The sequence below is a fragment of the Piliocolobus tephrosceles genome, chromosome 20 (genome assembly GCF_002776525.5).
Source record: "Piliocolobus tephrosceles isolate RC106 chromosome 20, ASM277652v3, whole genome shotgun sequence".
Classification (NCBI taxonomy): Eukaryota; Metazoa; Chordata; class Mammalia; order Primates; family Cercopithecidae; genus Piliocolobus; species Piliocolobus tephrosceles.
The window spans coordinates 41,874,900-41,891,613 of NC_045453.1; the positions used below are offsets into that span (position 1 = coordinate 41,874,900).

General features: G+C 42.5%; 1 protein-coding gene across 1 annotated transcript in view; it reads right to left on the minus strand.

The window, feature by feature from the left end:
* CFAP61 (cilia and flagella associated protein 61) overlaps positions 1-16,714 on the minus strand; it is a 295,737-nt gene that overhangs the window by 100,651 nt on the left and 178,372 nt on the right. The window contains exons 19-20 of the mRNA XM_023217758.2: positions 8,048-8,146; positions 2,378-2,546 (exon numbers count right to left, since the gene is read on the minus strand). Coding sequence (XP_023073526.1) covers positions 2,378-2,546; positions 8,048-8,146 — 268 coding nt within the window. The remainder of the gene's footprint in view (positions 1-2,377; positions 2,547-8,047; positions 8,147-16,714) is intronic.

Sequence of the window (16,714 nt, forward strand, 5' to 3'; positions counted from 1 at the left end):
TAAAAATATCCTTTTATACCTTTTGAGAATCGAGAGGAGAGCAGAGGAGAGGAGAGGAGGGGAGTGAAGGGGAGAGGAATGGAGTGGAGAGGAAGGAGGGGAGAGGAGAGGGGACGGGAGGGGAGGGATGGGAGGGGAGCGGAGGAGCGGAAAGAAATTCTTCAGAGGTTGATCCAAGCTACTCAAAGGGTTGTTCATTCACCAGCAGCATCCGCCTCACCTGGGAGCTTGTTAGAAATGTAGCATCTTCCTGTTCCCCTAAGTAGTCTGACAATCTGTGAAAATGTGAACCTCAGGCAAATCGAGAGGTTCAAATCTTTGTGTTCACTGAACACCTGTGAAACTGCCCAGGCCATCAGGGTATGCATATATGAAGAGTATACCATATTTTTATGGTTAAAGGATACATATTTACTGCAGGGATACTTCATTTTGATATTTAAGTGTTCCTCTTACTTGTTAAAACATTGAACCAGACAGAAATCTTTCAGTATCTGAAAGATGTCACTTTATAGAGACAATGTGTACCATTCTGACGTTACAAAGGTGGAGTTGGTAGGCGTGTCCAGGCCAAACAGTGGGACTAGACACAAGGTCAGTGGCCCAAAAAGAGTGCTGAATGTTTGCTGCACATGCTTAAAAATGCAGAGAGCCACGCTGAACATAAGGATTTACATGTAGATTCTCTGGTCATTAAGCATAGCCAGGTGAACAAAGTACCCAAGATGTGCGGCCAGACTCACAGAGCTCAGCTGAGGTCAGGTTAATCCATGTGTGAGCTCTGCCTGCCACAATGAGATGAAGCTTATTGAAAAGGAACAGATTGTTCCTAAACCAGAAGAGGCTGCACAGAAGAAAAAGATAGCCCAGAAGAAACTGAAGAAATGGAAACTTATGGCACAGGAATAGACTCATCAAACAATAAATGGAATTAAAAGTACAGGAAAGAAGGAAGGAAGGGAAAAAGGAAGAAAGGAAGAAAAAAGAAAAGAAAATGTAGCCTCTCAGGCTTCCCATTCCATGACCTCCTGCTCCTAATGTGCATTTTAAGAAGCACAGGGGATTCATGTGCAGAGCACAGTTTGAGAGGTGCTATTCTAAGGTGTAGATGAGGAATTCTTAGTCAAGAAAGTGCAAGCTGGTGGTTCTCAGCTTTAGCTTACAAGCATGTGGGGCACTAAAAAAATACTGATGACTGGGCCCCACCCTAGAATAATTAAAACAACCTCTGGGGGCGGAGCCTAGGCATGGATGCATTTTCAAAGCACCCAGGTCATCTCAATGTGCAGCCAAGGCAGAAAATACAGGGCAAGTGATGCTCAGAGCTGCTGAGCACATTCTGTGACAATCCCTGGGTGGAGACCCTGTCTCCTTCATGCGCGGCCTCCTCTGTGCTTGGCAATGTCAAGGAACTCTGTCATACACAGGCCCGCATCGAATCCACAACCGTTCACAAGATGGTCTAAATGGGGTGTCTAACCTTTTGGCTTCCCTGAGCCACACTGAAAGAAGAATCATCGTGGACCACATATAAAATACACAAACACTAAAGATAGCTGATGAGTTGAAGAAAATAAACGGCAAAAAAAAAGTCGTAATGTTTTAAGAAAGTTTACAAATTTGTGTTGAGCCACATTGAAAGCCACTTTGGGCCCATGGACCGTGGGTTTCACAAACTTGGTCGAGGACCTCATCCTTGAGTTACAGAGTAAGCCTCTTGTCACTGGAGAAATACCTTACTGCTGTAGACTACGGGAAACACTCATGCGTACTACAAAGTGGAATATTAAAATCTGAATCTGCTGCCCTGAGACATTGAACAGCTTCGGTGTATCCCGCAATGCTTTACTCAAATGTGGCTGGAGAGTTTAACTGAAAGGAAAGCATGGACATTGGGAAACCAATCAATCAGATTTCCTATTTTCATAACCGAGAGACAAAATAAAATAAGGGTTGACAGAAGGTGCACATGTTTGCAATACTTTTGCGAGAGCCCATTGCCACAGCCAAATGTTAGCCTCTTGAGGCATAAATTAATTTACCACAAATGCATGCCTGGTTGAGTCTGGATTCTGCTAGGGCGAGCAGTACGTGTTAGACTTTTGGACAACAGCTTAAAGAATGACATTTCTCCAACTTGCTGTGATTTTTATCCTTGAGCAGAATGTTTTTCTTGGAATGGGTTTCTGTGAGGGTTTGCGGACATACTTCTGGTTATGTGTGCGGGCCCTGAAGGGTGCTTTTATGAATTTAGAGCAGCAGCTGTCCAGGCAGAGGGATGCTCTTTACCCAGAGAGCGTGTGCCCCAGTAAACATATGAATGGCTCTCATGGAGCTCTCCAGACACATGGCTTGCACCCCCTGTGCCCGGCCTTACCTGGTACTGCTGCCCGGTGCAGAGGATGAGGTGGTCATAGAGCACGATCTCGCCTGTGGAAAGCACAACGTGCTTGGCTGCTCGGTCTATGCCGGTCATTCTGCCCACCACGACATTAACCCAGGAGCACAGTGACATCAGCGCATAATCTTTATCATTAAAACAGTGGCTGCAAAGAGAGAAGCTCCATAAGTGACATTTGAGCAGCTGACAGCGGGCATTAATTAGACATCTGGTGAGCTGGTTCAAGTCCCCTAGTGAGCTGAGTCTGTGCTCTTGCTGTGAGTTTACCAGGACTGATACTAGCAGACTTTTCGTTATGAAACACTTAGTCACAAATTGACATCGTCCCATTAAAGCTAAATTGTTCCACCTGGCTTAGGTCAGCCCGCAACTGGGTGGGAGGTATGTGTGTGTGTTTCTGTGTATGTATGTGTGTGTGTGTGTGTGTGTGAAATCACTCATATTATACCTTTCTTCTGCTTCTATTTCATAGTGGTTGTAAATTTACTTTAGTTGTTAAATTGGTGTATTGGCCACAGCCTCAAAGGGAATGAGAAGGAAGAAAGTGACATTGTTGAGGATTCCCAAAGCCAGGGGTCAGAATCCTTGAATACTGAGAACCCTTCCTATTCGCTAATACTTTTCAGTAATGACTCATTCTGAGAATTAGCGTATGGCTTCCTGCCAAAACAACAAAATCCATTTTACTTAAAGAATATAGCAATTAGGGAGTTACGTTTGCAGCAAGTACACTCCCTGGAGACTTTGGGATTCACTCTTCAGGGCAGAGGTGATTTTCCAGGAACGGAGACTTCCACCACCAGCAGGCCCAGGACGGCCATTCATGCCGTGGCTTCAGGGTGCTGTGGCTGCACTGGCTTTCATTTTCTGGGCTCTGTTGCAGAGTTTGAGTGCTTTCACGTAATATGATAAGAGTGAGTTTCTTGTGGCTTTGGGTTTATTTAAAGAGTTTTGTGAGGGTTGTTTCCAGAATTTTCTGAAAAGATTGACCTCAAGTGATTCTGCTCTGAATACTGAGAGTCTAAGGTAATAGGACATTAAGTGCTTCTTTTAATTTAGGCTATATGATTCTTTTCTTCCTTTTTTCTCAATATAAAAACATTAAAATTTGTATTTATTCATCTATTTATTTATTCATTTTTAGAGACAGGATCTCGCTATGCTGCCCAAGCTGGTCTCAAACTCCTGGGCTCAAGTGATCCTCCTGCCTCAGCCTCCTGAGTAGCTGGGACTAGAGGCACACGCCACTTCTGTGCTTGGTAGCACAGTCCTCTTCAAAAAGAACCCTGCCATGGTCTGTGTTGCTGACAAGCCTGGACTCTGTGTCCGCCTGCTGTCTTCAGTTACCTCACCTCTTAATACAGGAGAATGAGCTCTCCCTACGTGCCTCCACTGCTGACTGCTATAAGGAGTGACTGTGAGAATGTAAGACAGGCTGCTTTGTTAGGCGGGATGCATATGTGAAGAGTATTTTATTCTAAATAATATTAATGAGACAGAACCCTGCTTACTCTCTTTGGAGGCAAACAAGATTCTGAAGTGGTAATGACAGAACATTTCTTCTTTTTGATCTGCACATAAGCCTGGTCTTACCACACACAGAGAATTTTAGTCATGGAGACATATTAGACCTTGTTACAGGACCTGTGAAAGGGCTCTGTGAAACAACTTAAAAACAAGAAAATTTCTTCTTAATAAGAAAAGAAAATCAGGGACTGGCTATCACAGGAAAATAATGGATAGTGAGAGGAAATTCTCTTGTAAAAACCATTTCGCTAGCTTTATAGGAATACAGGAAATGTCATGGCTTCCCACATTTGTGAGAGACCCATGAAAGATTGTTCTTATCTGCTCCAGATCCCTACTGTAAGCCAGCCACGATGAGGAAAAGTTAAATACAGTTAGTGCACAGGGATTCGTTTTATGAGGCTATGCCCAAAGATAAAGGCTCTCAGGGGAAATTTGTGGAAGGTGAAGACAATGATATTTTTAATGACAGTAGGACAGTAGCATTGATCATGTCAGAATGCATATTTGACAGTTAAAATGTGAAGCTCTGTCCAGTGGGAATGGCACTGGGGACCACTGAGAGCCTTATTTTTAGGAAACTTTACTAAGACCTTTACAAAAGGAAGTGTTGAAGAATGTGGGGTGACTGCTGTTACAATATGTTACTACACTGAATGATTTTATTTACTTATTTGAGACAAGATCTCACTCTGTCACCCAGCCTAGAGCACAGTGGTACAATCATGGCTTACTGTAGCCTTCACCTCCTGGGCCCAAGCTATCCTCCTCCCACCTCAGACTCTTGAGCAGCTGGGACCACAGGTGCAAGCTACCATGCCTGGCTAACTTTAAATTTTTTGTAGAAATGGGACTCTCCCTATGTTGCCCAGGCTGGTCTTCAACTCTTGGGTGCAAGCAATCTTCTTGCCTTGGCCTCCCAAACTGCTGGGATTACCTGGCCATTTCTCAGTTTAAAATATCATCGTGTAAGTGATTGCTACCCATTCTGGATATTACTATCCACTCTGGACCTTCCTTAATTTCCTCACCAGGTGAGTTAAACTATATATTGAAGACTGTAAGTGATATTTTTCCAAAATTATGTTTTAAGTAGAATGAATAAGCTTTAATATTCTAACATAGCAGGGCCTGACTCATGGCTTGGTGGTAAGAGAAATGCCTCCATTAGGCTTGGCCCGAAAAGAGAGAAGGCACCAAAGAAGGCACATCAGTGAAACTTCACGTTTCTCAAGTGAGCTCGACAGTGACTCAAAACTAATGTGAAAGATTGTCTTCATAGAAAGTTCTGAAGACAGATAATAAGGCGGAGGAAAAAAAGCAAAAATGGAGAATGGGGAAATTTCTGGAAAGCGCATAGATGAGTAGCAGCTTGCTCTAGGTTATAGTGCCCCCAACCTCATGGTCAAAAGCCTAGTCCAAAGCTCCAGGTGTGCAATTAGAAGCAAGCTCTGGGGGCCACAGATGAGTCAGTGGAGACCTGTACCTCATGGAGTCATGACTCTTCCAAGCTGGAGAGAACCTTAGAAATTCTCATAAAAGATTAATTGTGACACTCCTAGAAAAAGGACTATCACAATTAACTTCGAATTAGTGCTGACTGTCCAATTAGTGGATTTCTCGTGCTTCCTGTTCCTCCTCTCCCACCGCCTTCCTTTCGGCTCCATCACAGACATGCCATTAGCACCTCCACAAGAGGCTGGATGTGGGGAGCGGGAAAGAAGACAGAAATGGTTCAAAAATTCTAACAATAATAAATTAAAACACTGGTTAACAAGTTCAAAATTAGTATTTGGAATCAGGGATTTAAATTACTAAATTTATGAATGTCATTTGCACCTTTCAGTTTGAAACCCCATGATCAGAGATAATTTCCTTTATTGGGGTTATGAGGACCATTTGAAAGGCATCTCCTATTTATGGTTCAATCTTACTGAAATATGTGGTTTCTAAGAAATATGATGACATGCAGTTACCCATGCGAAGGGGTCTGGCTGTGTTATTTAGTCCTTCATACTTGCTTGAGAGGAGTTTTCAGGTATTTCTGGAGGTAACTTTCCTCTGTTCCACATGATTTACTGGGCATCTGCTGTGTGCCAAGGACTGTCCCAGGTATTGAGTATACATCAATGAATCAATGAATAAAAAGGCAAAAATTTCTGCCCTTGTGGAGTTTATATTATAGTTGATGGATACTGAATACAAACATAAACATTATTTCAGAAGGCAAATAATACAATATTTAGGAGGATTTAAGTAGCAAGAAAAAAACAGAGCAGAGTATGAGGGACCGGAGTGTGTTGGGGTATTGGCTGCAAATGGATGGGGCGGTCAGGATAGACCCCATAGAAAAGGTGACACTTAAGAGAGAAAAGCAGAGACCTCAAGGTGGGGACTTGCCTGTTGCATCTGAGGAACATCGAGGAGGCTGATGTGGCTCAAATGGGGAGAAAAAGGGCAAAAATAATAAAAGGTGAGGCTGGATAATTAAGTAGATGGAGACAGAGTTCAGGCTGGAGCAGCACAGCACGTTCTGCGATGATGAAGCAGCACAGCACGTTCTGCGATGATGAAAATGTTCTTATCTGTTCTGTCCAATATGGTAGCCACTGATGACATGCGGCTAATGTGGCTGAGGCGCCGACTTTTCATCTCATTTAATTTTAATAATTTAAATTTAAATACACGTGGCTAGTGGCCACCATACTGGATAGTGCCGTTCTGGGCTGTGAGGAGGCGACATGATCTGAGCCAGCTTTCTGCAGCCTTGCTCTGGCTGCTGTGCTGAGAATGTGGAGGCAGGGACAGCAGCAGGGACACCGGGGGCTTCCACCCACTCAGTCTGCCCATGCAGTGTCACACCTGCAGAAAGCCCCCTCAGTAGCTGTTTTCTCCTGACACACACCCAACATGGGATTGAGGGAAACTTTCACTATGCTCACGGAATTAAGTTCCTCTTAAGACATCTGCCAATAAAATCAGCATTTCCTGGGAATCACATAATTTAGAAAGAGGGAAATGGAGGGAATGTGTTCTTGGCCAGAAGTTGGCGTTATGTTAATTTTAACAAAAAATCCAGCAAGCTTGGCTTCTCATGTGCTGCTCATGATCAAAAAAAGCAAAGCTCAGAGAAATGAAATTCCTTGCCCAGGTCCTTGGTGGCAGGGGCAGGATTTGAATCCACATCCTCCTGGCTCAAACCCATGCCCTTTTTTGTACCATAATGACATCCTTCAAGAAAAAGTCTATAGTCGGATAAAATTATTAAGTGGAAATGAACCTGGTGCTGCTGGCAAGGAAGTTGTGGTTTTTCCTCCCTGTTTGAGGGTAGAACAACTGTTTCCTGTTTGAGGGTAGAACAACTGTTTCCTGTTTGAGGGTAGAACAACTGTTTCCTGTTTGAGGGTAGAACAACTGTTTCCTGTTTGAGGGTAGAACAACTGTTTTTCACGGAGGAAAGAGGGTCCCTTCATCATGGAATCTAAAATGAATCCCCTGAGAGGGAACAATTTCCTTCCTCCTTATTGGAAAAATTAGGAGCTTGTTTCTAGAGGCAGAAAAAGTATATTTCTTGGACCCATGTTTTGCTACAGGAAATTAAAATGAATGAAAGCTGTGTGATAAAGACATGGTATTTTCCAGAACAGATGTTGTCAAATAGTGATTCTATTGGGATGAAGACAATAAAGCTCACCCAGACTGGCATGGAAGTTCTTTGCCTGATCAGCTGCTGAGTACAAATGGCCAGGGTAGCTGTGGGATCCATATCCCAGTGAGGTGCCCTGTTGGATGTAAATGTAGTCATCAACCTCCATCGCCCCATAGTGTCACTCAGAGCCCAAAGGCAGGGCTGGCTGGGTCCGTAGGCTCCACCCCAATTGTTTGGAACAGGGCAGATGTCTTCCCACAGATACAAACTGGTGGCCCTGGCCTGCCAGTCTTGGCCACTTGCTTGTGAACACACTGGTACTTGTATCTCCTAAGTGATGCCTGAACTCCAGGAGAAAAGCCCCACCACTTCTCCTTTTCCAATCTGAAATCTACCATTTAGCATTAAGTAGACTGCACAAAGAGTAGAACATTTAGGCCTCAGAATGAAAAAGCAAATAAAATTCATACTCGCTGGCTAAAAATTTCCTTTGTTCAGTGTCCAGAAGTTTTTTTCCTGGGAGTCCATGAGTTGAAATCAGGGTAAGATTATTAAACTTCAAGTGAGAGCTAAAGAAAAAGAAAAAAAAAGAATAAGCAGTTAAGTGCAATTTAGCAAAAGTTTATCATAATTCAATTGAACTTTATATCTCGTGTCATCCAAATGTTGAATTGTTTTTGGAGCTACTAATTCTTTGCACGAACCTTCAAATAGAACCAACCATTTCAAGGAAAAAAGGAAGATGGCGCTGGAGCTGCTAACTGTAGAATCTTCCAAAAAGCTACACGTTAGTAATGAGACAGGTTTTTAAAATGTGCTTTTCAAAGTAAAACTAAATAAAACAAATTGGGAGAGAGGTAAATTTAGTATAAAGTTTAAATTTTAGACTACTTCTATTAATAATAAACTGCTTGGAAGCATAACAATTGCAGCTCAACCCGGATGACTGCTTCAAGTCAAGCGTTTTGCATGGCGCATTACGCCATGTAGTCCTTACAGCAATACAGTCAGGTCAGTAATACTATTATCCCTATTTTTTTTAGGTGGAACTGAAGCAAGTAATTTGCAAAGACCATTGGTATAGTTTGACTCTGTGTCCCCACTCAAATCTCATCATAATTCCCACGTGTTGTGGGAGGGACCTGGTGAGAGGTAATTGAATCATGGGAGCAGGTCTTTCCCATGCTGTTCTCATGATAGTGAATAAGTCTCATGAGATCTGATGGTTTTAAAAATGGGAGTTTCCTTGCACAAGCTCTCTCTTTGCCTGCTGCCACCCACGTAAAACGTGACTTATTCCTCTTTGCCTTCCACCATGATCGTGAGGCCTCCCCAGCCACGTGGAACAGTAAGTCTTTTAAACTTCTTTTTTTTTTGTAAATTGCCCAGTCTTGGGTATGTCTTTATCAGCAGCATGAGAATGGACTAATACAGTAAATTGGTACCAGTAGAATGGGGCACTGCTGAAAAAATACCCAAAAATGTGGAAGTGACTTTGGAACTGGGTAACAGGCAGAGGCTGAAACAGTTTGGAGAAGATGAGAAAATGTGGGAAAGTTTGGAACTCCCTAGAGACTTGCTGAATGGCTTTGCCCAAAATGCTGAGAGCAATATGGACAATAAAGTCCAGAATGAGGTGGTCTCAGATGGAAATGAGGAACTTTTTGAGAACTGGAGTAAAGGTGACTCTTGTTATGTTTTAGCGAAGAGACTGGTGGCATTTTGTCCCTGCTCTAGAGATGTGTGGAACTTTAAACTTGAGAGAGATGATTTAGGGTATCTGGCAGAAGAAATTTCTAAGCACCAAAGCATTCAAGAGGTGACCTGTGTGCTGTTAAAAGCATTCAATTTTATAAGGGAAGCAGAGCATAAAAGTTTGGAAAATTTGCAGCCTGACAATGCAATAGAAAAGAAAATCTCATTTTCTGAGGAGAAATTCAAGCCAGCTGCAGAAATGTGCATAAGTAACAAGGAGCTGAATGTTAATCCCCAAGATAATGGAAAAAATGTCTCCAGGACATGTCAGAGGTCTTCATGGCAGCCCCTCCCATCACAGACTTGGAGGCCCAGGAGGAAAAAGTGGTTTTGTGGGTTGGGTATGCTGGGTGCAGTGTAGGGACTTGGTGCCCAGCATCCCAGATGCTCCATTCATGGCTGAAAGAGGCTAATGTAGAGCTCAGGCCATGGTTTCAGTGGGTACAAGCCTCAAACCTTGGCAGCCTCCACGTGGTGTTGAGCCTGCGAGTACACAGAAGTCAAGAATTGAGGTTTGAGAACCTCCGCATAGATATCAGAGGATGTATGGGTATGCCTGGATGTCCAGGCAGAAGTTTGCTGCAGGGGCAGGGCTCTCATGGAAAACTTCTGCTGGGGCAGTGTGGAAGGGAAATGTGGAGTCAGGGCCCCCACACAGAGTCTCTACTGGGACACTGCCTAGTGGAGCTGTGAGAAGAGGGCCACTGTCCTCCAGACCCCAGAATGGTAGATTTACCAGCAGCTTGCACTGTGTGCCTGGAAAAGCCACAGACACTCAATGCCAGCCCGTGAAAACAGCCAGGAGGGAAGCTGGACCCTGCAAAGCCACAGGGGTGGAGCTGCCCAAGACCATGGGAACCCACCTCTTGCATCAGCATGACCTGGATGTGAGACATGGAGTCAAAGGAGATCATTTTGGAGCTTTAGGATTTGACTGCTCCACTGGATTTTGGACTTGCATGGAGCCTGTAACCCCTTTGTTTTGGCCAATTTCTCCAATTTGGAATGGCTATATTTACCCAATGCCTCTACCCCCACTGTATCTAGGAGGTAGCTAACGTGCTTTTGATTTTACAGGCTCATAGGCAGAAGGGACTTGCCCTCAGATGAGACTTTAGACTGTGGACTTTTGAGTTAATGCTATAATGAGTTAAGACTTTGGGGGGCCAGGCACAGTGGCTCATACCTGTAATCCCAGCACTCTGGGAGGCCGCAGTAGGTGGATCACCTGAGGTCAGGAGTTTGAGACCAGCCTGACCAACATGATGAAACCCCATCTCTACTAAAAATACAAAATTAGCCAGATGTGGTGGCGCATGCCTGTAATCCCAGCTACTTGGCAGGCTGAGGCAGGAGAATCACTTGAACTGGGGAGGCAGAGGTTGCAGTGAGTCAAGATCACACCATTGCACTCCAGCTTGGGCAACAAGAGTGAAACTCCATCTAAAAAAAAAAAAAAAAAAAAAAAAACTTGGGGGACTGTTGAGAAGGCATGATGGGTTTTGAAGTGTGAAGGCATGAGATTTGGGAGGGGTCGGGGCAGAATGATATGGTTTGGCTCTGTGTCTCCACCCAAATCTCATCTTGTAGCTCCCATAATTCCCATGTGTTGCGGGAGGGACCTATTGGGGGGTAACTGAATCACGGAGGCAGGTTTTTCCTATGCTGTTCTTGTCATAGTGAATTAGTCTCACAAGATATGATGGTTTTAAAAATGGGAGTTTCCCTGCACAAGCTCTCTCTTTGCCCGCTGCCATCCATGTAAGACGTGAGTTGTTCCTCCTGGCCTTCCACCATGATTGTGAGGCCTCCCCAGCCACGTGGAACTGCAAGTCCATTAAACCTCTTTCTTTTGTAAAAGGCCCAGTCTCAGGTATGTCTTTATCAGCAGCATTGAGAACAGACTAATATAACCATATAGCTAGTAAGTCTGGAGGCAGCATCCTCTCACCTTACCTCTGCCTGTACTGTCCTGTAGACCTCAAATTGTTCAGAGGGATCCAAAGGTCATCTAATTCCCATCAGCTGACATCAGATTTATTACATTCAGATACACACAATTAGTCAAATCAGGATACCAAAAAGTGTCATCTGGGAAGAAATTCTACCTCTAGAATTTCTTTTTAAGAGCAAATTTGCTTTATATTTGCATCAGGCTTTCCAGAGCCCAAGGCACATTCATAGGCATTCATATAGAGATTAATCTTCTATACAATTTATGCTGGGGGTAGGGGAGAGGCTGGTTTTTCTAATCCACATTTCATATGTAAGAAAATCAAGGTTGGAAATGGTAAGTAATTTGTTCAAGGTTACAAAGCTCATAAGCAGTACCAGCTATGAAAGCCAGGCCTGCTGGCCTCAGGCAGTGCCCTGCCCCAGGCACCCACAGTACTCCCTCTAACCAGTTCTACAGGTAAAGTGCACCTGAGTAGAGGCCTCTGAAGAACTCACATGCTCAAGGCTCACTCCATGTTTGTCCATCAGGATTTAAGATGCTCTTGCTGCAAATCCACCCCCTAGTTAAAGTCAGTAAAATTTTATGGTGAGCTGATCTTTTCATAGGGTTCATGCTGATGAGATTTTTTTTTTCTAAAATCTCTTCTTAGTTCACACCTCCCCTTCAATCAACCAAATGCCAAAAAAGAAGCCTTCACCAAGTCAGAGAGAAACACCTGCCCTCCTTTCCCATGAGAAGATTGGAAATGTTCCAAATGTGGAACTGCTATCAATTTACTGACAATCTGTTAAGTAGCACTAAAAGCAGGAGACTTTTGGTGATGGCGCAGGCCAGAAATGCAATAAACTCAACTGAACCTGACATTTAAAAAATAGCTCAATATTATGAGAGGTTTTGCTCTAAAGTCTCTAAGGATGAGTGTCATTTAAGAATGAATATTCTTATTTGATAAGAAGAAAACTGAGCACATCTTATCCTCTAATAATAAGAATAAAAAATTTGAACATCTTCAAATAACATAAAGGTCACAATTAACCCAGCTACTTATGGCTGACAGTCTACAAGTGCACACTGATTACCTGTCTCTGATTTATTACCATTTAATGGAAAATGCTAATAATAATAAGTGTTTATACTCACATGCAGTTAAAATTTATCCCAGCTTTGGGTGTTATGTGATAGAAATGTGGTTTATGTTATACCAATAATAGTTATATATAGTCCTTTTTTACATCTCTATGTAAATAGAAGGCTTAATAATTACCCAGCTATATCTTTTACTACAACGACAATCCCTTTGGTTTTGAATCATTTGAATTACTGAACAACATGAATCAAATGATTTATAAATTACCAGACTACCACACTGCATTATCCTAAATTATGCTGTTGTACAATTTAAAATTTCCCCCAAAAAACAAAGTAGTTTAAAAAAAACCTAATCCATCATGATATAGTACAAAAATTTTGGGGGGGATAGAGGCATTTTTTGAATTTTAATACATTAAAAAACAGGTTTCCACTCTTTTTCTTTAGGCCAAGTTAAAATCTTTTTGCATTCTTCATTGCTGCTATTCTGTGCCTTTCTCCAGCCTTCAAGTTCTCTACTCTAACCCCTCTTGTTATCCCTACTATCCCCCTTCCTCATCCTCAGGTGAGCACATCCCCTATGTCATAAAGAAAATGAGGACTGGTCACCAGGCATTTTTATGTTTCCTTCTTACCATATCTAGAGCGTTCTTCCATTCCCCTGAGTCAGAAGAGATGTGTCTCCCCGTTAACCCTGTCTCCTCTTCAAGTTCCTCTTCTCTCTCTCTCAATCCCTCTGAGAGCAAATTTCTCTTAAAACTATACTTAAGACACTTGGACATCACCAGCCTTGTGCTGATAGGACGGATCCACTGAGTCAGCTGGGCCCATGACCTGCTTCTTTGCTTCTCCATGTGTGGTTTCCATTTTCAGGGTCACCTCGGGTTCAAGGTGGCTCCTGGAGCTCCAGCCATCACAGCCACATTACAGGCAGAGGAAGGAGAAATGGGCATAGAGGGCTGCCTGTTAAGGAGCCTTCCTGAAAGTCCCACGTTTCTGCTTACCTAGTCAGAACTCAGTGACATGGCCAGGGAGCAGCAGGGAGTCTGGAAAATGTAGCTTTTCAAAGAAAACACAGTGATGTTTCCAAGAACCACAGTTCCCAGGGTTTTGTCACCAAGTACAGAATGAATACTAGGAGGCAACTAGAGGTCTCTATTTTCGTTGACTCATGGAGGAAGAATGAGGTGGGGATAGGAGAAGATCCTTATTAGTCAGGATCCAGGCCAAAAAAAAAAAAAGACGGCGGACTCCACAAGGCCTCACTGAATGAACGTGGCTGTGTATGCAGGGTTACAGGGACAAAGAGGGAAGGACAGTACCCAGGGTCTAGCAGCAGTGGGTGCCATCACTGATCCTGGGCCTAAAGGAGCAGGGGTGGTGGGACCATGCAGGAGGCCTCCCCCAGGAGCTGTCGCCACAGAACCTCCTGTCTGGGACGAAATTAGGTCTAAATTGAGGCTCTCTTTCATGACTGCTTTTTTACCAGCTCCTCCTCCTCTGTCCATTTCTCCCTAACCAAGCTTCCCAAGCTTCATGCCTATTTCTGTGGATGATGTTATCCACCACCAGGACTTCCTCTTACACATTTACTATACTATTACTTCCTCTTACACATGTACTATACTACAGTGATTCTTCTAAGCTCTAAATCTAATTTCTAAATGCCTATCAGCCCTAATTGGCATGCTCCAGGGGGATCTCAAATTTAGTATGTGCCCAAACAAAGCTCTTGGTCACCTCATCCCACTCCTCCTCTATCTCCATCAAAGCTTTGGCCAACTAACCACCTCTCAAGCTAGGAATTTTGAAGCCAGTCTCAGGCTCCTTCCCACTACCCACATTGGCCACCGTGTCCAATCACTTTGACCTTGTCCACATCTCTCGAACGCCCCTGCAACCCGCCCCTCCTATAACACACTGCCTTAGTTCACCATTTTGTCCAGAGGGTTTGTCTCTCTGGCATGAGTCTCTCTCTTCTGCCAATCTTCCACACAGCTACTGGAAACCTCTTCTTAAATTAAATAAAATCTCAACGGTTTCTGGTTTTAAAATCCCTACCTTTGTTCTTGGTAGGGATTTTACCAAGGTAGCTGCAGAACAGACTCATTAAGATCCCGGTCTCAGAAATCGGACTGCCTCAGTGTGACTCCCAGCTCTAGCACTTCTAGGTTTTTTACCTTTGCAAGTTATTTGACCTCTCTGTGGCTCTAGAACCTAATTCTTCTTAGGGGTTCTGTGAAGATTAAATGAATCATTGTCTGTAAAATGCTTAAAATATTGCCTGTTACATAGTACATTTTCGATAAATAGTAAGTGTTTTGATTACCAAACTGTTCAGTCCAAATTCCCTAGCGTGGCATAAACATCCTTCCAGTTGGGCCTAACCAAACTTTCCCAACCTTCTTTGTAACATCAACCTCCTTGCTATTCAGGGTAGGTTCCCTGCCCTTTCATGACTTTATATGAAAATATCACTAGCATTTTCATTTCTTCCTCCAACCTCATATTTTTGCTGCGATGGTTCTCTCTATAATCCGATTTAGCAATGTCTAAATATTTAATTTCTTAAATTTATAACTATGCAAGAGTATTAGTCTAAAATCATGAAGTTTATAATACATAATTCTAATAGACTGATTTTGAATTTGATTGCCTATGAATATTCAAAAAGTTCCTTCAAATAGAACAGTGGGTCACGGAGTCCAGCTTGGGTTTGGGCATGCATTCAATGAAATGGCAGGAACAGCAGAACCACAGATAAACTCAGATCTAATGCTGTTGGCTTAATGTACATAAACAATATCTAACATCACCGTGAGCCCTCAGCTCCAAAATCAAAGGTCACCATATCATGAAAAAAAAAAAAAAAAGTTCCAAGTTAAGTGCTCAAGCCAATGAAACATTAAACAAGGGCATCTGCATTTTTGCAGCAAATAATTCCAGTGGGGATTGCACGTTGCTGTGGATACAAAGGGAGGAACAGCTCAAAGATACTTGTAAAGCAGGGAGGGATTAGGGTATCCAGGGAAATAAGTAAAAGGTATTGTGTTTCATTCCATGCTTCAGGAGGACAGCTACAAAATTAGGTCTAAACACCTTTATCCTTCAAATAAAGAGGGTCACATTGCCAATTTATTGTGAACATGATAAAAGAAACATAAAACTTTTCATGGCGCTTACCCTTCTGGGCAGTAGATACATGTCAGCCCGCTAGGCGATCGCTAGTTATTTTCTAGCTGATTTTGTGTGTGTGCGTCTGCAGGGTGCAGGCCTAGCAAAGGCAACCAAAGCAAGTGATTTAATTAACTGCTTTAATTAATGCTGTTATTTGAACAAATAAGTAATGTAGAGAAAAAATTATTACCCCACATCGATCTAAATGTTTCAATTTAATTTACTAAAACCTCTGCTTTCTGAATGGTTCAAAACAGTGACAAAAATATTTGCCAAATGAAAATAAATCCTAGCTCATGATAGATATGTCACCTATCTACATATTCTACTAGTTAAAAAATAACTCAGATTTAATTCAGTCGTAACAACAACACATGCCATAAAATACTACAGATAGAGTTTAAAAGTTGGGAGCTCTGTCAACGTCCAATATGAGAGGCAAAACAAATCCTCACAAAATATTTATTGTAAGTACACAGCAGATTAAGAGAATCTACCAGTTTTTTCCTGAAAAACTTTAACTTTCTTTAGCAATATTTTTTTTTTCTGTGTAAATCATAAGAGACTTTTGGACAAGGTCCTGAGCCATTAATTTAATTTTTTTATTTTTAAAAAACTTTTTATTTTGGAGGATTTTAAATATACATGAGGTGCAAGAAGCTTAGCAATTACTAACATTGTGCTGCTTTTAAAATACTCACCAACACTGTTGTGGTTGGAGTAAACGCCACACATTGTATTATTTCATCATAAATTCTCTAACATGCAAGAACCTAACAATAAAATAAATTTAAGAAAACGGGAAAAGTGCAGGAGATTGTTAAATATTTACAAGGATTTCAGGGGCACATTAACCAAATGCAGTATTTGGACCTGGTTTGCATCCTTATCCAAACCAACTAACTGTAAAAGAACAATTTTAAGACCACTGGGAAAACTGAACACGGACTGGTATCAGATGATATTAAGGAGTTATGGGGTGTTTGAGTGTGTTAATAGTACTCAATCCATTTTTGTTGTTAGTAAAATTAAACGGCAGCTGCATCCATGGCCACAAAGTTGTTGGTCATGACACACTCTGACCTCCAGGGGGAGACTGAAGAGAGAGATCCATAGAGGAGGCATGGGATGGAGGATTCTGAGCACATCCAGAAGGGAG